We start from the raw sequence: 21,886 nt of genomic DNA, 5'->3' as shown, positions 1-21,886 counted from the left end.
CTTCAGGGCCTGGCAGAGCTCTGAGCTCTCCCTGGATCCTTTTCCTCTCCAGGTGAACATTCCCAGCTCTGCCAGCCTGGATCCCTGGGAACTGAGGGGCTCCAGCCCTGCAGCAGCTCCGGGGTCTCCTCTGGGCTCTCTTCAGCAGCTCCAGGTGCTGCTGCTGTTGGGCTCTGGAGCTGGAGCCACTGGAGGTCACATCCCTGACTGGATGGCCTCTCCTCTGTGCCAGTTCTGAGCCCTCAGAATTTTGGAGATGGGATTGCAGCTCGGTCATTCCCTCTGGGAAGTCCCAGGACCTTTAATGAGGGCTGTGATTCCTTGCAGTGATGGCCATAGAAGACATGGCACTTACAGACTTTTTTGGTAATTTTAGGCTTTCTTCATAGTTTTGGAGAGGGCTGTGGGACCCTGCACTTCCAGGAACCATCTCCAGAATTCCTGCTCAAAATAAAGGAGCATTTTGGGCAAAGGGGTTCTTTTACTCTTCTTCCCTTTCTGCTGAAGGTCACAAAGCTCATTACCCTTCCTGGCCAATTTTCCCAGCATTACAGTGACCTTTTGGGTCTTGGATAACTTTTGTCATTCCTGAGTCAGGAATGAATGATCAGCATGAAGGAGGTGGGATCAGGGAATGAGCCCGAAATCCAGGTTCAGGAGCTGCTGGCTGGGTCCTATAAAGGGAATTTGGTTCATTACAGAAAATTGCCTCCTTTACCTCCCCTTCTCTGCTGACAGAGGGTATTTAGATGCTCCTTTTTCAAATAATCCTCCCTCATGAATTATTCAGCTGTTTTCACATTTTTGTCTCATATTTTATTTATACCCATGGAAAGGCGACTTTTTGGAACGTTAGAAAATAGTCAGGATTGGGCTGTGAACTCCAGGGATGCTGGGTTTGGCTGGATGTGGAACTGGGGAAGGCTGGGAAGGGACTTGCTGAGGGCTGGATTTTGGGAAGCTGTCCCTGAGGGACGGAGCTGGGATGTGGTGGGGAACAGGAGCTGCAGGAGCTGGAGCAACAACTGACAGAACCAGAGGAGACAGTCTTAAACTACGCCAAGGGAAATTCAGGGTGGATATCAGGAAAAAGCTTTTCCAGAAAGGTGATAAAGTTCTGGAATGGCTGCCCGGGGAGGTGGTGGGGTCACCACCCCTGGATGTGTTTAAAAAGCCTGGATGTGGCCCTGGGTGCCAGGGTCTGCCTGAGCTGTTGGGCTGGGCTGGATTGATGCTCTTGGAGGTCTCTCCCAACCCTGGGATTGTGTGACTGTGTGAGCTGGGGAGCAGGGCTGGCCTCAGCCTCCTGTTCCTCCCACCTGCCATTCCTTGGTCTGGCAGAGAGCAGTGGGAAGAGTGGGATCTTCCCTTTGCCTTCCGTGACAAAGCCTCAGTGGGTGCAGCAGCCCGGGAGCAGCCCCAGCCCCGTGTGAGTGACCCCCCTGTGTCCCCAGGCAGGAGTGCGTGGAGCAGCTCCTCAGGAACATGTTCGACGGGGAGCAGAGCGAGACCTGCATCGTGAACGGAACCCAGGTGCTCCTGACGCTGCTGGAAACGCGGCGCTCCGGGTGAGCCGGGACCGCCGGGATCACCGGGATCACCCCGGGATCACCCCGGGATCACCCCGGGATCACCGGGACCGTGCCTCGGGACTGCCCGGGGGCTCCCGCCGGGGCTGGGGGCACAGAGGGACAGGCACCGCCCAGACACAGGGAATTGCTTCAAGCTGGAAGAGGAAAGTCTTAGATGGGATACTGGGAGTTAGGAATTCCTGGCTGGCAGGATGGGCAGGCCCTGGCACAGGGTGCCCAGAGCAGCTGGGGCTGCCCCTGGATCCCTGGCAGTGCCCAGGGCCAGGCTGGACACTGGGGCTGGAGCAGCCTGGGACAGTGGGAGGAACAAACATTTGTTGGGTAATTCTTGCTGAGCCGTTCCCTTTGGAAGTGTTTGGGAATTTGGAACCCCAGGAAACACTTTGGGAATGTGGTTTGCCGGCTCTGCTGGGAGGTTATTTCTGGTCAGCTCCTCCTGAGCTCAGCACAGGTTTGTTTGTGTGAGCAGCACCTGGGAAATGATACCAATATTAACTAATACAGTATAATAAATAATAGAAATAACTAATATAATAGAATCTATACCATGCAGGTATGGGAATGTGTTCAGGAGCTGAATGTTATTACTTTTCATCCTCATTTTTCAAGAGAAAACCACTGACATGGCCAGTGTGACTGGAGGCTCTTTAACAAAATCTCCACCTCTGGATACTGGGGGCAGTTCTGGGCCCCAGGAGAGGGAAGATGAAATGCAGGAAGTGTAGAAAGAAAATGGTTTTAGTGGAATTGCTGATTAAACAGAGTTGGGCACTGGTTTAATATCATAAAGTCCCAGAATCCCAGGATGGACTGGGTTGGGAGGGACCTTGAGGACCCTGGTATCACTTGGTTGTTCAGAATGGGAAGAGGGAATGGTGAGTGCCTCCGAGTGAATCCTGGTGTTCCCTCAGAGTGGAAGGCCTGATGGACTCGTACACTCAGGGATTCGAGAGGTCTTACACTGTCAACAGCAGCATCTTACACGGCATCGAGCCCCGGCTCAAGGACTTCCACCAGCTGCTGCTGCGCCCACCCAAGGTACCGCCGGCATTCCCGGGAGTCCAGACAGCTCCAGCGAGGACACGTGCCCAGGGAAGGGAAATCCACACGCAGATTCTGCAACTCAGGCCTGCAGGGATGAGCAGCAGGAGTCTGCAGCAGGAGTCTGCAGCAGGAGTCTGAGGGTTGTGTTCAGGGAAATCTTTGGGACTGGGGAATTGACTGGAGATGGGAAGGGATGGAGAGGAAGGAATTTTCAGTGGGTAGTTGGATTTTAATCTTCTGGTTTGAAAGTCAAATCTCCCAGTGGCCCTAGAACCATCTTCTTGGGAAGGTGGTTTAGGTTTCCCTGCTGAGAACATTCCTTAAATGGGAGGGTTCTGTTAAATCTGAGACTCCCCGAACTGGTGGGGTTGTTAGGGATCGTCCAGTGCAGGCCCCTGCAGGGCAGGGTCACCTGGAGCGGGTGACACAGGGACACGTCCAGCTGGGTTTGGGATGTCTGCAGAGTGGGGCACTCAGGCCCTCCCTGGGCAGTGGTCCCAGGGCTCTGCCCCACCCTGGTGAGGTGGAATTCCCATGGTTGAGTTTTCGGCCGAGGCGCTGTAGAGCCCTGGCGCGCTGCGGGAACGTTGTCCTCCCCTGACTGCCGTCCCTGCTCCTCAGAAACCGGCGATCCTGACCACGCTGGGGGTGCTGGAGGAGCCGCTGGGGAACGCGCGGCTGCACGGCTCGCGGCTGATCGCGGCGCTGCTGCACACCAACACCCCCAGCATCAACCAGGAGCTCTGCAGGCTCGGCACCATGGACTTGTTACTTGTGAGTGTCCGGGGCCACCGCGGGCAGGGACGGGGCAGTTCCACCTGGGATCCGTTCTGTGCGGGGCTCGTGCCGGGGGGCCAAAGTCCTGGTGTTTCCCTTACCTGCTCCGGCAAGGAGCAGATCCCTGCAGGAGCTTTTGTGATCCAAATCCGACTCTTTGGGGTTTTGGACTCAGCCTCACACTTCCAATTCCGTGTCAGTTCAGTGGAGAAGGTGTGAAACAGTCTGTGCTGTGTGTGTGAGCTCCTGGAATGATGAGAGATGAATTTTCTCCCAGGATCCCTGAGGCTGGAAAAAGCCTCCCAGAACCTGTGCAGCCTTAAGAGAATTAATTCCACCCTTAGCAGTGATTTAGTTCCTGTTTTTCCTAGGCTTCACTGAGCCCCAGCAGAGTTAAGTTGTTTAATTCAGTGTGTCTGTGCTGTGAGTGCTGTCTGTGTGAGAGGATTCCTAAGTGCTCCATTTATTGGGAATATTCACTGATTTCCCAACAGACTGAGTGCCCTGGGAATGTAGAACCCAGCCTGCAGTGAGTGCTGGCATGTAGCAGGAAAACTGTTTGAGTGGAATTGCTTGATCAAACAACAGCTTGGGCAACAATTTAATATCCCAGAGTCCCAGAATCCTGGGATGGGTTGAATTGGGAAGATCCTTAAAGATCCCTGATACCATTAGAATATCCCGAGTAAACTCTTCCATCTCTTATTTCTCCTCCAGGATTTATTTTTTAAATACACGTGGAATAACTTTTTGCATTTCCAAGTGGAGCTGTCCATAGCAGCCATCCTGTCCCACTCGGCGCACGAGGGGAAGCCCAGCCCGGGGGAGCCGGGCAGCAAAGAGGAGGCTCCGAGCGGGAGCGCGGCCCCGGAGCCAGCGGAGCCCTCGGAGCCCTCGGAGCCCCCGGCCGGAGCCACCGAGAACGTCATGGTCACCCACGTGAGAGCTGGGATGGGCTGGGGTCTCCAGGGATCCCTGGGGTGGGACTGGGGTCACCAGGGATCTCTGGGATGGGCTGGGGTCACCAGGGATCCCCAGGGTGGGCTGGGGTCACCAGGGATCCCCGGGGTGGGACTGTGGTCACCGGGGGATCCCCGGCATGGGCTGGGGTCACCAGGGATCTCTGGGGTGGGACTGGGGTCACCAGGGATCTCTGGGGTGGGCTGGGGTCACCAGGGATCTCTGGGGTGGGACTGGGGTCACCAGGATCTCTGGAGTGGGACTGGGGTCACCAGGGGATCCCCGGGGTGGGACTGGGGTCACCAGGGGATCCCTGGGGTGGGACTGGGGTCACCAGGGATCTCTGGGGTGGGACTGGGGTCACCAGGGATCTCTGGGGTGGGACTGGGGTCACCAGGGGATCCCTGGGGTGGGACTGGGGTCACCAGGGATCTCTGGGGTGGGCTGGGGTCACCAGGGATCTCTGGAGTGGGACTGGGGTCACCAGGGATCTCTAGGATGGGGCTGGGGTCACCAGGGGATCTCTGGGGTGGGACTGGGGTCACCAGGGATCTCTGGGATGGTCTGGGGTCACCAGGGATCTTTGGGATGGGATGGGGTCTCCAGGGGATCTCTGGGGTGGGCTGGGGTCACCAGGGATCTCTGGGATGGACTGGGGTCACCAGGGATCTCTGGGATGGGGCTGGGGTCACCAGGGATCTCTGGAGTGGGCTGGGGTCACCAGGGATCTCTGGGGTGGGACTGGGGTCACCAGGATCTCTGGAGTGGGACTGGGGTCACCAGGGATCTCTAGGATGGGGCTGGGGTCACCAGGGATCTCTGGGGTGGGACTGGGGTCACCAGGGATCTCTGGGGTGGACTGGGGTCACCAGGGATCTCTGGGGTGGGCTGGGGTCACCAGGGGATCCCCGGGGTGGACTGGGGTCACCAGGGATCTCTGGAGTGGGCTGGGGTCTCCAGGGATCTCTGGGGTGGGACTGGGGTCACCAGGATCTCTGGGGTGGGCTGGGGTCACCAGGGATCTCTGGGGTCAGCTGTTCCAGAACAGGAACTTGTCTCAGTGTGGATTTCTTATTATTTATTTTCATATATAATTTTTAGTGGGTTTTGTTATAATTTATTGCCTTTAAAAAATTATTTTTATTATTTACTATCAATTTTTAGTGGGCTTTATTATTACTTATTATCATTCGTAGTGGTTCTCATGGAGCTGTGGTTGCTGTTGTCCCTTTATTTGCAGCATCCCATTAAAACTCCCCTCATTTAATGACCCTGTGAATCCCTTGGTATTTATTAAAATTATCCCTATTTAATATTAAAATTATCCCCATTTATTGTTAAAATTCCATTTTTTAAAGTAAAAATTGCTACAGATTTTGGACAAAAAACGATCCAAGAACACTCCAGCTGTTGGTGGCCAGGCCTCAGCGTGGTGGTTGGAAAATGCCAGCAGTGCTTTAATTCCTGCTGCTGGGAGGCTCAGGAGCAGCCTGGGGATGCTCCAGGTGTTGCTGCTCTGCTGGCATCCTCTGGGAAATAACCAGGAAGGAATTGGGCTCTCGGGCAGGGGAAGGGCTGAGCTTTGAGCTCCCGAGGAGGAGCGAGGGAAGGAACAGCAGGATCCACAGTTCTCCTTGGGAAAATCCGGAACGTTCTCCCTTTCCCCCCGCAGCTGTTCCAGAAGTGCTGCCTGGTGCAGAGGATATTGGACGCCTGGGAAGCCAATGACAAAATCCAGTAAGGAATTGCTGGCCCGGGGCTGCACACTGACTTTGGAATATTCTTGGAGAATTTCCATTTTAATGGTGTCCAAGCAGACTTGGATTTTGGTTGGGATTTGGAACTGGGGTGGTTTGCATGCTGACAAGCCAAATTCCCAAATAGACAGGATTTGAAGGCATGATGGGTTTTATGGATGTTTCCAACACCCCATCCCAAGCACTCAGTCTTCTGCTTTCCTGCTTTCTCAGGGAATCCCATGGAATATTCACTTTTAAAATTTTTTGGTTTGTTATGTTTTAAATGCACAATTTTATTCTCCCTGGAGTAGAAAATTGTTGGAAGTTGGGATGGCCAAGCATTTGTGGCCTGGATTTCCTATTTTAGCTTTATATACCCCTTGGATTTTGTGCTGATTAGAACTAAATATTCTAAAAGAACTAAAACATTAAAGTGGAAATATTCCAGAGGCTTCAATTTCCGTGTCCAGCTCAGTGTTTGGTCCTCCCTCTCTATTTTGAGCTCCGGGTTGCTTCCAAGGGCTTTGGAGTCCCACTGGAGTTGTTTAGGCCATAATTGGTGGATTGAGATTTGGATTACATTTTTTTTTTTTTTTGTGGTGTGGTTTGGGTTTTTGGTTCTTTTTACAGCCCCTTGTCCACATAAGGAATTTTGCTGGGCATTTCCTTACCCAGTTCTGTAGGACCATAAATATCCCTGAGTGCTGCTTGGGAGTTTTCTTGATTAAACCAGAAAGGAGTCAGAGCTCATCCCTATTTCCTGCCAGAGTTCCAGTCACCACCACACTGGAAAGAATCTGAGTGGAAGGGAGAAAATAGGGATTTAAGCAGAGGAATCTCAGCTGGGGCTTTGGGAAGGTGGAGTTTCCAGGAAGAATCTTGGCCTCTCTCAGTGGGCAGATGGAGACCAGCAGGGCCTGCCCCTGCATCCCTGGCAGTGCCCAGGGCCAGGCTGGGCACTGGGGCTGGAGCAGCCTGGGACAGTGGGAGGTGTCCCTGCCATGGCAGGGGTGGCACTGCAGGGGCTCTGGGGTCCCTTCCCACCCAAACTGTTCCCTGAGCTGGTTTGGAGCACGGCCTCACTCTGCAGGAAGGGAAGCAGTGAGGAGCCAGGGAAGGGACTCGGGGCTGCTCGGGCTCCGTGTTGGGATCTGGTTTTATCCCAAGGGGAATCCCATGGTTGGGTGGGAATGTCTTCTGTTCTGGGGGAGTCACTGCTGCAATCCCAGCCCTCCCCGGAGCTCTGCCAGTAGCTGTGCTGTAGATCCTTAACTCTGGGAGTTTTCTTCCCTGGGAATTACAATCAGATTCATTCCTGCATCTTTTCCATGTTTAGCTCCTTGTTTGGAGCCCCTCCCATGTTACCTGAGTGGGAGGAGGGATCAGGAGGAAGCAGGGCAAAATGAGGGAAGGTCCCTGTGCTGGGGGCGAGCTCATCCCATCCTGCCAGAGCAGGGCTGATCCCTGCTGCGGTTCTGCAGGGAACTCTGGGATGTGTGGGGCTGGAGTTCTGTGGCCATTGGGGCAGGAATTCTGTGGCCATTGGGGCTGGTCTTCTGTGGCCATTGGGGCTGGAATTCTGTGGCCATTGGGGCAGGAATTCTGTGGCCATTGGGGCTGGAATTCTGTGGCCATTGGGGCAGGAATTCTGTGGCCATTGGGCAGGAGTTCCAGGGCCATTCCCAGGGCTCTGTCCCAGCTCCATGGGTATCCTGGCTCCATGGGCATCCCATCCCAACTCCATGGGTATTCCAGCTCTGGAGGTGTCCCAGCTCTGTGGGTGTCCTGGCTCCATGGGTATCCCATCCCAGCTCTGTGGTTATCCCAGTTCCATGGGTATCCGGGTTCCATGGGTATCCCGTCTCCGAGGGTATCCCGGCTCCGAGGGTAGCGGCTGCTCTCTGTTCCAGGGCAGAGGGCGGCAGGAGGAGAGGGAACATGGGGCACCTGACCCGCATCGCCAACGCCGTGGTGCACAACATGGAGAAGGGGCCCATGCAGACCCAGATCAGTGACTTCATCAAAGGTACCGCCTGCTCCTCCTTCTCCTTCTCCTCTTCCTCCTCCTCTTCAGCTCCCCCTCACTGCTCTCCAGGGAATAATAACCATTAGGAGCTCCTGGAAGGACTCACTGAGGTATTTCCTCAAGATCCTTTCCCATTGGAAAGGATTCCCAGGGAAATCCCACAATATCCCATCATTTAAAGTATGGTGAGACCCCATTTGGCTGCTCTTGGTTTCCACACAGTGAGGTTAAGATTGGACAGTGGAAGGTGACCCTGCCATGGCAGGGGTGGCTCTGGATGGGGTTTGAGTCCCTTCCCACCCAGCCCATCCCATGATTCCATGACTCTCTGAGGAAAGAGACATGAGGTGTCCCCAGAGACCCCAGATGTGCTCATCAGGGGAATTCCCATTGCCAGGCTGGGTCCATCCTGCCCTCACTGGATCCACTTGGGGAACTGTTTTTGTCCCATGGGTTTGGGTGGGAGGAAGGAAGATTTTCCATTTTCCACCTTTTCCATCCCCACTGTTCAGCCCCTGCCAGGCTGGGACAGGGCACAGCCGGGCAGTGACAATCTGGGGCACAATCTTCTGCTCTTTTCTGCTTTTGTTACTTCTCCATTTCCTTTCCTCAACCCTCAAGTTCTACTCACTTTTGGGCTCCCAGTTGTGCTGGGCTGGGAGGGATGGGAGGGAAGGGTTCCCCCAAGTCCCCAGGACGAAAGGGAAGACCCAAGCACAGCTGGAGCTCTGCTGGGGATTGTTCCCAGCAAGGTGAGAGAAGCTGTGAGTCCTTAGCCCAGGTGAGTCCCCAAGGAGTTCAGCTGGCTCAGAACTCCCGTGGTTTTCTCCCTCTCATTCCAGAGCTGCCTGAGGACTGCAGGGGCAGGTGGGAGAGTTTCGTGGAGGAGACGCTGACGGAGACGAACCGGAGAAACACGGTGGATTTGGTGAGTTGGTCACTCCAGTGCCTGCTGGGCTTCCCATAACAGAAGAAAGGGGTTTTCCTGGTTTATCTCACTTTCCTTATTTTGCTGAAGAAGACTTCAAAGCAGAGTAGAAAGCATTTCCATAAGCATATTCCATTAACAGTCCTTCAGCAGAGCTGATGCATGGTGCTGAGCTGGTCCCTGGGATTCCTTGGGGCAGCTCCTGCCTGGGCAGGAGTCTGGGCTTTGGTGGAACTGAAACATTGGAGCTTTTCCAGATTTCCCTGGTTCCCTGACTGGTTTGTGCTTTCCCAGGTGAGCACCCACCACCTGCACTCCTCCAGCGAGGATGAGGACATTGAGAGTGCTTTTCCCAACGAGCTCACTCTCCAGCAGGTGAGTTGGGAACATCTTCACTGTTCCCAGGAAACTCGCTGCTCCAGTTGCCTTTGGTCATCCTGCTGTGGAGCAGCTTCCTGAACTCTGCTCCCAGTCTGTGCTCAGCTCCTTTGGGCTTTCCCAGAGCAGTTCCATGGCCTGGGATCCACCCGGGAGCAGCGCAGGAGGCATCGGGGGGTGGGGAATCCCAGAGCTCTGTGTGACCCTGCTCTGGGAAGGGGTTGGAATGAAGATTTCACACACTTCTGGGATTTTAATGCTTTCCTGGAGAAGCTGTTTCCATGCAGCTCCACTGACTGTTTCTGGAATGTCTCTGGACACCCTACTGATGGATTTTTTGGGATCCCTTCCCAGGCCTTTTCCGAGTACCAGATCCAGCAGATGACGGCCAATTTCGTGGATCAGTTCGGCTTCAACGACGAGGAGTTTGCAGACCAGGATGACAACATCAAGTGAGTGTGGGGGTGTTTGGTGATGGTACCGAGTGAGTCTGGGGGTGATTGGCATTTCAGCCTCTTGGCATCCCATCCTCCCTCTGCTTCAGGTTTAAAAATGAGCCTTGTTATCCCTCCTCAGGTTGTAAACAGCTCCTTGTTTCCCAGGAGCCCAGCCCGTCTCCAGAGCCAGGTGGAGAAGGAAGGAAAAGTATTCCTTCATTTCAAAGAGGGAAATAAAGCAGGCAACTGTTGTCCAGCCCTGGTCTGGAATGAGTTTAAAGGCAAAGCATGAGAGCAAACTCTGGGCAGTTAAACAGATCTTTTCCAAGGAATTAAATCCCTATTGGAAGGAGGAGTGAAGGGACAGTGCTCTGATGGAATCCATGGAAAATGCAGCCATTTTCCCCCTCCTGAGGAAGGGAGCAGGGATGATCAGGAGCAGTGGCAGTTCAGGGAGACAGGAAAGGGGATTCAGTGTTACACAACTTGCTGAATCCAGAGCTCAAAATTTGCTGCTTTTACAGAATTCCTTTAATCCCATTAAAGCTGCAGCTCATCCTCTCTCCTTAGAAATGTACCTGGCACTGGGATTATCCCAGTGGCCATAACAGTCCTGAAACTGGGACCAGTTGTGGACAGAGCAGTGCTCCAGGGGATCCCAGTGCTCCTGGGTTTGTGTCCATCCCAGGAATTCCTTGGGATCCAAGGCAGCACCTCTGCCCTTCCCATCGAGGGTTTTTCGTGAGCCTTAGAGATGTCAGAAACTTGATAAGGCCAAAAAGTTCCAGAATAGAATCAAGAGTTGAATTGAACAGAAATTATTCAATTCTATACATATTTTTTTTAAATTAAGTAAAATAAAATAAAATAAAATAAAATAAAATAAAATAAAATAAAATAAAATAAAATAAAATAAATAAAATAGATTTTTCACTACTGGCAAATACAGCCCCATGTGAGTGATGGGCAGGGAGGAGTTAAATCCCTGAGGAGCTGGTGCTTCGTGCCCGGTGTAAAATGAACATGAAGCTGGAAAAAGTCTGTGCTTGGGATGCTATGGCTCTGTTTGTGATTGGAAAAGAAGAATGTACTGCAAAACCTGGAATATTCTGGGAGTGGTGCTCCCTACCAGCTGTTTCCAGCTGTTGGACACTGGGCTGGAAGTGAATTGGAATATTTAAGGAGTATCAGTCATGTGTCAGGGTCCCTGGGATTGCAGGAGTACTGAACTGGAGAGTCTTTCAAAGAAAATAACACTGGAAGAGCTACGGATCCATGTGTAGGGAGAGTGAACGCTTTCTGGACCCAAACTCTGGGAATTGGGAATTTCTGGGCCTGCAGCACCCTCTGCTGTTCCCACCAGGGGCTCTCCCGGCTTGGACTGGGAATTAGGTCATCCTGTGATATGCACATCCTGGGATACCATCACAGAACAGCCACACCTCGGGCTTTGAGCCACTCCTGCATTGAGATTCACAGAATCCCAAAATCCCTGAGGCTGGGAAAGCCCTCCCAGCCCATCCAGTCCAAGCTGTGCCCAGTCCCCACCTTGTCCCCAGCCCAGAGCCCTGAGTGCCACCTCCAGGAATTCCCTGGACACCTCCAGGGATGGGCACTCCAAACCTCCCTGGGCAGCCCCAGCCGAGGCCTGACCCCCTTTCCATGGGGAAATTCCTGCTGGTGCCCACCCTGAGCCTGCCCTGGCCCAGCCTGAGGCCGTTCCCTCTTCTCCTGTCCCTGTTCCCTGGAGCACAGCCTGACCCCCCCAGCTGTCCCCCAGGAAGCCGCTCCAGTGCCTCCCCTGCGGTGGACAGGGAATGTTCTAGGCTGGAATAACCCCTCCCTCAGTGAGGGGACACCGTGGCCTGGGGGCAGGAGTGGCTGTGCAGGGATCCCAGCCCAGGAGTGGCTCTGGCTCTGCTGCTGTCCCTCTGGGAAGCACGGGCTCCTCGGAGCCACCCCTGAGGCTCTTCCCTCCCTCCTCCCTCCCAGCGCTCCCTTTGACCGCATCGCCGAGATCAACTTCAACATCGACGCTGACGATGACAGCGTGAGTGGGGACCTGGGCTGGGGCTGGGATAGAGGTGGTTCTGGAGAGGTGCTGCTTGCATTCTGAGAGAACAAAGGTTTGGGAGGGGTTTGGCCAATGCAGGGGGGCCTGAGAGAGCCAGGCACTGCTCAGCCCCTCAGGGGATTCTCCCAGGAAATGTTCCCTCTGAGGCAGCACCCCGGCATGGAGGGAATCTTCCTCTCTCCCTGCGGTGCCAGATTGTTCCTAGAATCGTGGAATCCTGGGATGGCTTGGGTGGGAAGGGACCCCAGAGCCCCTGCAGTGCCACCCCTGCCATGGCAGGGACACCTCCCACTGTCCCAGGCTGCTCCAGCCCCAGTGCCCAGCCTGGCCTTGGGCACTGCCAGGGATCCAGGGGCAGCCCCAGCTGCTCTGGCAATTCCAGCCCAGCCAGGAATTCTCAATTTTCAAGATCCCATCCATCCCTGCCCTCTGGCAGTGGGAGCCATTCCCTGTGTCCTGTCCCTGCAGGCCTTGTCCCCAGTCCCTCTGCAGCTCTTCTGGAGCCCCTTTAGGCCCTGGCAGAGCTCTGAGCTCTCCTGGATTCCTCTCTTGTCCAGGTGAACACCCCCACCTCTCACAGCCTTAGGTCATCTTTCCGGACAGATTAGGGGAGCATAGGCAGAGATGGATTTCTCATGGATCTAAACATTGCCAGGCTGTTCCTGGCCTTTCCTGGTTTATTGTCCCAAAGCAAAGCAGCCGCTGGACTGTGGTGATCCCAGGTGATCCCAGCTCCTGAGCTAAGCTGGATTTGGTCAGCCCTGAGACTTGGGCTTAAAGCAGTGTGTCCAGAGAACCTCTGGAATGTGATTTCCCTTTGGTCCTGCAGCCCAACGCCTCCCTGTTCGAGGCCTGCTGCAACGAGCGCATCCAGCAGTTCGACGACAACGAGGAGGAGGAGGATATCTGGGAGGAGAAGGACATCTCCTACGCAACCCAGGTCAAGTCCAGGACACGGTAAGGGGAAAGCAGAACCCTGATTTTCCCCCTGCTGCTGGGAATCTGCACATTTCAGTCCACGCCAGGAGGAATTTCTTGGCTTTTGTGTCACTTTGGAGCTGTGAGGTTTTATCTGACACAACCCTGAGCACTTTCCCTGCCACTTGTGCTGGGGGTTCTCCTGAACTGGAGACTGATCCAGTTCAAGGGAATTCATTAACAATGGGAACACCTAATTAATGAGTCTTCAATCAAACACATTAAAACCCCCCCACCCTTAGTGTGAAACACTTGGAATTTGCTCCTTCCCTCGTCCTTGGAGAAAAGGAAGAGGAGGAGGAGGAGGTGAGACTGAGGGGAGTGGGCAGAACATTCTTTCTCAGAACATTCAAATCAGGAAAGTGAGAACAAGAGGCCTCCCAGGGGCATCTCGGGCTTTGAAATAATTTTTCATCCCTTTGACAGAACCACTCATTAAAATAAAGTTATTTCCATAATTCCCAATCTGAAATGTGATCAAAGGAAACAGGGAAAACATCCAAGACCTCACCATATCCTTGCCAAGCATCAACAACCTCAGGTCCTGCCTGGGCACAGGGTAGGCTCCACACCAGTGTCTGTCCCCTCACTGGGCACTGGTTTGTGTGGTGTCCCCAGCCCTGGCTCTGTCCTGCACCTCCAGGGAATGCTGGCACCAAAGCCCATGGGAATCTGGGGGAATCTCTCTGGGCACCCACAAATGTCCTGAGCAGCTGGGGGAAATACTGTGGGGGAAACAACCCTGGGAAAGGCTCTGGGCTGTTTCCCCAGGGACAGGGAGGAGGAGCTGAGGGAGCAGGGCGTGGCTCATTCCCAGTTCCTGTTCAGGTTTGGAGCCTCGCAGACGTCAGAGAGCTCCAAGAGTGACCTGGAGAACGGGGACCACGACGGCAGCGTGGACTCGGAGGAGGAGGAGGAGCGGCCACCCCCCTCCCCACACAAGGGCAGCACCCCGGAGCAGAAGGACTCGGACTCCTGCCAAGGTACCGGGGCTGGGAGCACATCCCTGGGTCTGCAGGGATCACAGCAGCACTCTCACACTGCCAGCTCCCCTGGACAGTCCCCAGTTCCTCCTGGCCAGGGGGAAATGGGAATGCCAGGGCTCACTGTGTGCCTCTGGAGTCTCTGGGAGCTGGAGCCCTGCCCCAGAACAGCCCTTGTGTCAGGCAGCCCCACAGGGAGAATCCCAGGGAAAGGGTCCCTGCCCATGGCAGGGCTTGCAATGAGAGGAGCTTTAAGGTCCCCTCGCACCCAAGCCATTCCATGGTTCTGTGGTTCCCTGAATCCCAGCTCCTTCAGTGCAAATCCCAATCAAAGCAGCGGTGCAGGGATGTGACCTGAACTCCTCCCTGGCCAGGACAGGAGTTGTGTGCCCACCTTTGCCAGGTGTCTCCACACCCCCATCCCTGCCTGTTCTCCTGCTTTTCCAGCTGTGCTTTGCCAGCAGTAAACCCATCCTACAGTGACTGGAGGAGGAGTGCAGAGGAACAGGCTTTTCCTGGAATGCCAGGAATGGGTTTGGGTGGGAAGGGAGCCCCAAAGCCCCTCCAGTGCCACCCCTGCCATGGCAGGGACACCTCCCACTGTCCCAGGCTGCTCCAGCCCCAGTGTCCAGCCTGGCCTTGGGCACTGCCAGGGATGCAGGGGCAGCCCCAGCTGCTCTGGCAATTCCAGCCCACTTCCTGCACACCCTTCCAGCCAGGAATTCTTCCCAAGGTCCCATCTAAACCTGGAGCTGGAAGCCATTCCCTGTGTCTTGTCCCTCCAGGCTCCTGTAAATTGTCTTTTTCCATCTTGTCTGCTCCCTTCAGGGATTTTCACAACTCTTTGTGTAGATGACACCATGGGAATGCTGGACACACACATGGTGCTGTCAGCAGAACAGTTCCAAGGGACAAAACATTTTCCCAACCATCTGTTTTCCCAAGAACTCTTTGAGTTCTAAACCATTATTTTCTCCGGTGCTGCCTTTGTGTTGTCACTGTGAGCACCAGCCAGGGTTATCCCATCATCCTGCTCTCTGCACCCCTTTGGAAGTGTCAGATAATTCCAGTCCATTGGGAAGAACCAGTATGAACCTCCCAGTCCCAGTGGGCTGTGTGTGCCAGCCCAGTCACCCTCTGGAGACTCATCTGGAATTTGGGATCAGTTTTGGGGATGCAGCCTTGAGGGGAGCAGCTCTCCTGCCTGGTTCTGTTCCTGCAGAGCTCTGCAATCCTCCCTCTTCCCTGGGAAAAGCTAAGGAAAAATGCTATTCCAGAAGTGGGATTTGTAGGACTGGAAGTAGGAAGTGGGACTAGAAGTGGAAAGAGGTTCTGGAGGAGGAATTGTCCAGGATTGTAAAAAAAAGCAATGGGTGATTTTTAGGATCTTAAGTATTGGAATCCATTGATCAGTTCTTTACCTAAAACCCAGCCATTGGGGATGGAGATGGGAGCTTTTGGCAGGGAACTAAGGGACTTGGAGCTGGGAATCACTGACTTGGGGGATGAAGCTACCCACGGTGTCATGTGTGTCCATGGATTCCTCTCCTGGGGATAAACATCCGCAGAGGGATTTCCATGGGACACAGGCGGGTGTGGAAGGGGGGCCCTGGGATGTCCCTGGGATGGGTTGGTCTGTCCCTGGGATCCCAGGTGTGTTCCTGGGCTGGGTCACTGTGTCTATGGGATCCCTGGGATGTCCCTGGGATCCCAGCTGTGTCCCTGGGATGTCCCTGGGCTCCCTGGGATGTCCCTGGGATGTCCCCGGACGGGGTTGCCGTGTCCCTGGGATGTCCCTGGGCTGGGTTGCTGTGTTCCTGGGATGTCCCTGGGCTGGGTTGCTGTGTCCCTGGGATGTCCCTGGGCTGGGTTGCCGTGTCCCTGGGATGTCCCTGGGATCCCATGGTGTTTCTGGGCTGGGTTGCTCTGTCTCTGGGATGTCCCCAGGCGGGGTTGCCGTGTCCCTGGGATGTCCCTGGGCTGGGTTGCTGTGTCCCTGGGACGTCCCCGGGCGGGGTTGCCGTGTCCCTGGGATGTCCCTGGGCTGGGTTGCTGTGTCCCTGGGATGTCCCTGGGATCCCATGGTGTTTCTGGGCTGGGTTGCTGTGTCCCTGGGATGTCCCCGGGCGGGGTTGCCGTGTCCCTGGGATGTCCCTGGGGTGCTCCTGGCCGGCTGAGGCTGGGCTGGCACCCAGGCTGTGGTGTCCCTAGGGGCTGGCTGGACGGCCGTGTTCGAGCCCGCGGGCCCCACGCCGCCCGTGGCCATGGACGTGGGCTCCAGCGTGTGGGACTCGGCCGCCCCGCAGAGCAGCGCCCCGGAGGAGAAGGGCTGGGCCAAGTTCACAGACTTCCAGCCTTTCTGCTGGTAAGAGCCACGGAATTCCAGCTCCCTTGGGACTTGGGAACGGGGGAATATTTGGGATAAATTTTGATGGAATGCCTGGCTGTAATCCTTTCTTCTTCCCCTTCCCATCACTTCCCTTTTGCTGTTTAATACTGTCTGATGATCCTGGATCAGGGCTCCTTCGTGCTTCCTGCTGCCTCCCAGTGCTCCTGACTGGGGTGGGACACAGCCCCTCTTTCTGTGTCCTCAGTGGGGTAGAAAACCAGTAAAATAAAGTTTAGAGAAATTCAGAGCAGGGATGGGAAGGAAGAGCAGGGCTGGTGACTGCTCCTGGGGCTGTTGGGAGGCTCTGGGATGATCCTGGCTCCGTGCTCAGGGCTCTTCCCTCCCCAGCTCCGAGTCCAGCCCTCGCTGCAGCTCCCCCTTGGACACCGAGAGCGGCGGCACCGACAGGACCCCGGCGCAGGGCCAGGACAAGAACTGTGAGTGACACGGGGCCCCACAGGGTGCTCTCAGCTCCTGGGAACCCTGCATGGAGCACCTGGGGCAGGAGAAACGTCCCTGCAGGGCCCCTGCCCTGAGCGTTCCCTGTGGGATCAGTGAATGAAACAAAGGCAGAAATCCCGAGGGTTTGTTGGGACAACGTCAGCAGGGAAGGGATGGACCTGCAGTGAGTTGGAGCTGATGTCACAGGGACACTTCTTTTATCCCTGGAAATGTCCCAGGCCAGGCTGGACGGGGCTGGGAGCACTCTGGGACAGTGGAAGTTGTCCCCACCCATGGTGGCATGGCATGGGCTTTGAGACCCTTCCCACCCAACCCATCCCATGATTCCCAGACCATCTGCAGTGGCTGCAGGCCCTGTTTGACCCCTCGGGCCATTCCAGGGAGCTTTCCCGATGTTCCAGCGTGGGCTGTTCCTCCCCCAGCCAGCGCTGCTGCCTCTCCCTGTGTGTGGAACGCGTGTGGGGCACGGAAGGCACCACTGGTGGCCTTGGACAGCAGCTCCTCGGGCAGCTCCGAGAGCGACGACGACGACGACGACAAAGCCAAGGCTGGCACGGAATCCACGGCCACGGCACAGGAGCCCAGCAAGGACAGGGCAGCTCCCACCAGGTGGGAAGGGATCTCCATGGGCTGGGGTGTCCCCTGGGAGCAGGTCCTGCCCCTGGCGTGGCATGGGGGGGCTGAGGGACATATTTAGCACAGGGTTATTCCAAGGAAGGGTTGGGGCTCCTTTGGGCCACTCCAGTGTCACAGGAACATCTTGGTCCGTGATCTGGGATCTGACCCAGGGCGGGATCTGGGTGGGATCGCTCGGAAAAGCAGAGTAAAGGCTCCCATGGGATCCTCCTGCAGCCATGGGGGGGAAGTTTAACCCACTCAGGTTCTCCTTTTCCCCTCAGTGTCAAAGCCAATCAATGAGAAAAGCACCAGGAAAGGCTGGGGCAGATCCAGGGACTGGGCAGGTTTGTAGGAATTGGATCCTCAATCCAGCCTGCTCCAATCACGGGGGATGAGCTGCTGCCCAACCCAGTCAGAATCTGCTGCATCCACAGAGATTTTACCTAGTTCTAAGATGCTGAGGTTTTTCCTCATACTTTTCCATGGATTGCCTTGTGTTTTTTACTGGAGTCCCTGGGTTTGTGCACCTGACTCAGGATCAGGAGTTTCCCTTCAGCAATGGTTGGTGACAGTTTGGGGACAATCCCAGTATTGTCCAGACATTTCTGGGGCTCTGGGGCCATGCCCATTCCCTGGGGAGCTGTTCAGTGTCCAACACCCTCTGGAGAAAGAACCTTTCCTGATATCCCACCTAACCCTCCCCAGCCCAGCTCCAGCTGTTCCTGTTCTTGTGTCCATCCTCTTTGAGATGTTCTCACCTCTTCCCTGCTTTCCTGGCAGGACAGCGGTGTTTGTTCCTGGTTTGGCACGTTGGGAATGTTTTCCTCTCCAGACAAGTGTCTGGACCACACTCCATAGGGATAAAGCTTCCTGAACTTGCCTGTCTTTGCCTGCCTGCCCTTCTGCAGAGCTGATTCCATTGTGGCAAAGAGAGGAAACCCTGGAGCACCCACAGCCTCCCCTGACAGGTGTCTGTGGCTCTCCACAGCTGTGTCCATGGCCAGAGATCCCAGGGGAGCAGTGGGAGGACAGGGGTGGTGCCACAGCTGGGACTGGAGCTGCTTCAGGCCTGGGCTCCCAGTGGGAATCACCACCCAGAGCCTTCCCGGTGTCCTCAGCTCTCCCAAACCACTCTGCCTGCAGAGGGAATATCCATTTCTTACCACATTCCTTAATGATTCCAGGGAGATAGGAACATTTTGGAGTCACTCTGTGGGTTGTGACTCCAAGTACTTCCCCAAAACCTCGTTCCTGTTGCTGTAGGAACAGGTTTTCCATCTCCTTTGCCCCTGGAATACTGGAATCTACACAGAGATCTCCAATGCTCCTTGGAACTGCTCAGGAACTCAGGGTTTTCCTTCCACTTGTCCCTGGCATCCACATGGAGGTCTTTTATCCTTGGAGCTGCCCAAGGCCTCTGTGGATTTCATGGAGAACCAGATGTTGCAGCCCAGCAAATCCTTCAGATGTTCCACCCTCTGTGAGCCCTATCCCAGCTGCCCATGGGGATCCTTAGGGAGATGCAGCTCAGGAATTGCTCTCAGCTTCCCGGATTGGATCCCGCTGTCCTGGGAGGTTTGGGATCCCATCCCTCCAGGGGTGTCCTAGGGACAACAGGACATCCCACACAAACTCCTTGTTTGGGTTGTGTCAGCCCTGGATCTGGCCCTGGGTGTCCAGCTGGGATTTTCCTGGAGCCCAGGGAAGGCAGAGAAATTCCTGAGCCACTGTGGGTGCTCAGGTAACTCTGGAACCCTCCTGCCCTGGAAACTTCAGGGACTGGGCTTCAGAAGTTTCTCTTTGAGCCATGGAAATGTCGAGCTCCAGTTTTTTGTGTGGGAAGTGGTTTTCCAGCGACACTCCTGGGAACACAGCTCCATCCATGTGTCTCTCCAAGGTGTATTTTGGTACTTCTGAGGAGCTTGTGAGCCTTGGAAGAAAGGGAATGTTTAGATCTCATTATTCCTCATTTTTTACATTTTTTTTCAAAAGAAGTGCTCCAGAAATAGAACCTCAGTCTCCAATCTCCATCACATGTCCAATTATCCAGCTGAGATTATTTTATTCCATAAACTCCCCCGGAGCTGGTGACAGGATTCCAGCTCAGCCATCTCCAGCTTTCCTCCCTTTTGTGGAGGTTTGCTCTGGGAGACAGGGAAAAAGAATTGTTCTGGATGGAAACTGGGAAGAAAATCATTCCTGGGGCAACTCATCCTCTGCCTTGGAAGCCAAAAAATGGGATGTGCACAGAAATCCCTTCTCCAGTTGGAAATATGTGTGGGTTTATTCCCAACAAGAGATTGGGAGGGTTTGTTCCTGCAGTTCTCCTTTCCCAGGATTTGAGCTTTGGTTGCTGTAGCCTCACTGGGGATGTTGTCCCTCAGGTGGTACCTCTGTGGTCCCTGGAGCACCTTCAGCATGTTTGGATTCTGGACATCCAATCCCTGGAGTTTTTCCTCCATGGGATTGTAGGATCTGCCCCTAAATGCAGGATTTTCTGGGTGCCCCAGAAGCCTCAGGAGCCCCGTGGGCAGAGCCTGTGGAGCAGAGCAGTGTCCGTGTCCGTGCCCAAGCAATCCCAGCAATGGCAATGGGAATGGCACTTTGGGAATTCTCAGGCTGGATTTGCAGCAGGAGTTGGGAATGCCTCCCTCGAGGAGCTGTTCTGGTGTGTCCTGTTGGGTTTGGGACCCGGAGCCTCCAGGACGTGCCCGCTGATTTGAATCCCAGCTTACTCCAGTTCTCATTCCCAATGGGGTCTTTAGGCCTTTGTGAGGAGAGCAGGAGGAATTTTGTTTTCCCCATTGGAATTTGAGCCCCATTCCAGCGTGAGTCTGCATTTTCCATGGGCTGAGTTCCATTACCGTGTGCCTGCCCTCTCCCACAGTGACTCCAAGGGAAAGGCTCTGGAGACGCTTCCCGTGGCCGACTCCGGGACGGCCGGTGCCCCCCGAGCCCGGAACAGCGCGGCCACGCACACGGACGGGCACCAGAGAGTGGCCCCTGCTGTCACAACTGCCACAGAAACGGCCACGAGAGACAGGTGAGGGCAGAATCCTGGGATGGCTTGGGTGGGAAGAGACCCCAGAGCCCCTGCAGTGCCACCCCTGCCATGGCAGGGACACCTCCCACTGGCCCAGGCTGCTCCAGCCCCAGTGCCCAGCCTGGCCTTGGGCACTGCCAGGGATCCAGGGGCAGCCCCAGCTGCTCTGGCAATTCCAGCCCAGCCAGGAATTCCTAATTCCCAATCTCCCATCCATCGCTGCCCTCTGGCAGTGGGAGCCATTCCCTGTGTCCTGTCCCTGCAGGATTGTCCCCAGTCCCTGTGCAGCTCTCCTGGAGTCCCTTTAGGCCCTGGCAGGGGCTCTGAGCTCTCCGTGGCTGAGCATTCCTAACTCTCAGCCTGCCCTCATAGTAGAGATGCCCCATCCCTCTGATCACCTTGGAAGGGGCTGGAACTAGACAGTTGTTAGGTCTCCCCCCACCCAGGCCACTCCCTGATTCCACGTTGATTTTCCCTGTAATATTCCATGAGGCTCCGGGGGAGTTTCTCCATAGGGAGCTGAGAACACTTCACTGGGCAGACAAAACACAGCCAGAGGGAGGGGCTCCGGTCCCAGCAGAAAGGCGTTCCAGGAGGGATGAGGGAAGCTCTGGGAGCTTTCCTGGCATGTCCCACATCCCTAAGGCTGCTCCCTGGTGTCCCTGCAGGAGTGACGAGGCCTTGCCCTGCGCCGAAGCCACGTTGAACGGCCCTGCTTGATGCCGCCGCCGCCCTGGGACGTGTGTGAGCCAGGCCAGGCTGCTCCCTGGTGATGCAATTTGTCAATTCTTTATTATTTTTTTTTTCATTTTAATTTTATTTTTTAATAAATGCTGCATTGATGAGAGCGAGCTGGCGTTCAGGACCAGACACGCAGATCCAACAGCACCGATCCGTTCGGAAAGACACTCGGCATTGTCGAAATGTAGCATTGAGTTCAGTCCTCACGGGAATGACGGGCTCTTCCCAAGCCTTCTGCCTGATTTGAGTTGTCCCCTTCCCCGTGCCCCTGGTTTTTGTTTTGGATTTGGGGTTCAGTGCTGTTTTCCCAGTGTTATTGCACACAGTATTCAGCTTCTCTTGGGAAGGTAGCAGGTCCAGCGGCGGCCGGGGCCAGCGCACAAATCCCGCAGCCGTGTGACCAAAGTTCCTGATGGAGCTGTCCTCGGGCAGCCTTTGCACCGCTTTGTAGAGCAATAAAGCCTTACCAGAAACATTTCACAGGAGAGGAGGAATGCCAACACTTCCGCGGGGGGGAGCAGGGAGGGCTCGCATTGGGTTGGCAGGGCCGAGGCCGGGCTTGTCCCCGGCCGGAGCCAGGCAGTGACGCTGAGGCCCAGCTCTCCAGGGAACGGCATGTCCCTGCATTCCAGCACTGCTCGGGGCTCTCCGTGGACACGTGGTGGGTCAGGGCAGGGTCTGCGCTGGGTCAGAGGTGGCCTCTCCTGCTGATGTCCG

The 21,886-nt window shown here is 55.3% G+C and overlaps 1 protein-coding gene across 2 annotated transcripts in view; it reads left to right on the top strand.

Annotated features, from left to right (window-relative positions):
- The window catches only part of PPP6R2 (protein phosphatase 6 regulatory subunit 2), a 62,575-nt gene extending 41,296 nt beyond the window's left edge, over positions 1–21,279 (top strand). For both annotated transcript variants that reach the window (XM_053977062.1, XM_053977063.1), the window contains exons 8-24: positions 1,455–1,568; positions 2,504–2,630; positions 3,258–3,410; positions 4,131–4,352; positions 6,046–6,110; positions 8,023–8,138; positions 8,981–9,066; positions 9,361–9,441; positions 9,799–9,896; positions 11,874–11,931; positions 12,785–12,912; positions 13,762–13,916; positions 16,128–16,281; positions 16,654–16,742; positions 17,190–17,376; positions 20,273–20,428; positions 21,097–21,279. In XM_053977062.1, coding sequence (XP_053833037.1) covers positions 1,455–1,568; positions 2,504–2,630; positions 3,258–3,410; positions 4,131–4,352; positions 6,046–6,110; positions 8,023–8,138; positions 8,981–9,066; positions 9,361–9,441; positions 9,799–9,896; positions 11,874–11,931; positions 12,785–12,912; positions 13,762–13,916; positions 16,128–16,281; positions 16,654–16,742; positions 17,190–17,376; positions 20,273–20,428; positions 21,097–21,148 — 2,041 coding nt within the window. In that variant the 3' untranslated portion in view covers positions 21,149–21,279. The remainder of the gene's footprint in view (positions 1–1,454; positions 1,569–2,503; positions 2,631–3,257; positions 3,411–4,130; positions 4,353–6,045; positions 6,111–8,022; positions 8,139–8,980; positions 9,067–9,360; positions 9,442–9,798; positions 9,897–11,873; positions 11,932–12,784; positions 12,913–13,761; positions 13,917–16,127; positions 16,282–16,653; positions 16,743–17,189; positions 17,377–20,272; positions 20,429–21,096) is intronic.
- Positions 21,280–21,886: the final 607 nt, after the last annotated feature.

This window comes from Vidua macroura, chromosome 5 (genome assembly GCF_024509145.1).
Source record: "Vidua macroura isolate BioBank_ID:100142 chromosome 5, ASM2450914v1, whole genome shotgun sequence".
In the NCBI taxonomy this organism is placed as follows: domain Eukaryota; kingdom Metazoa; phylum Chordata; class Aves; order Passeriformes; family Viduidae; genus Vidua; species Vidua macroura.
The sequence above is the reverse complement of the archived record's forward strand: the minus strand, read 5'-3'. Positions and strand labels throughout refer to the sequence as shown.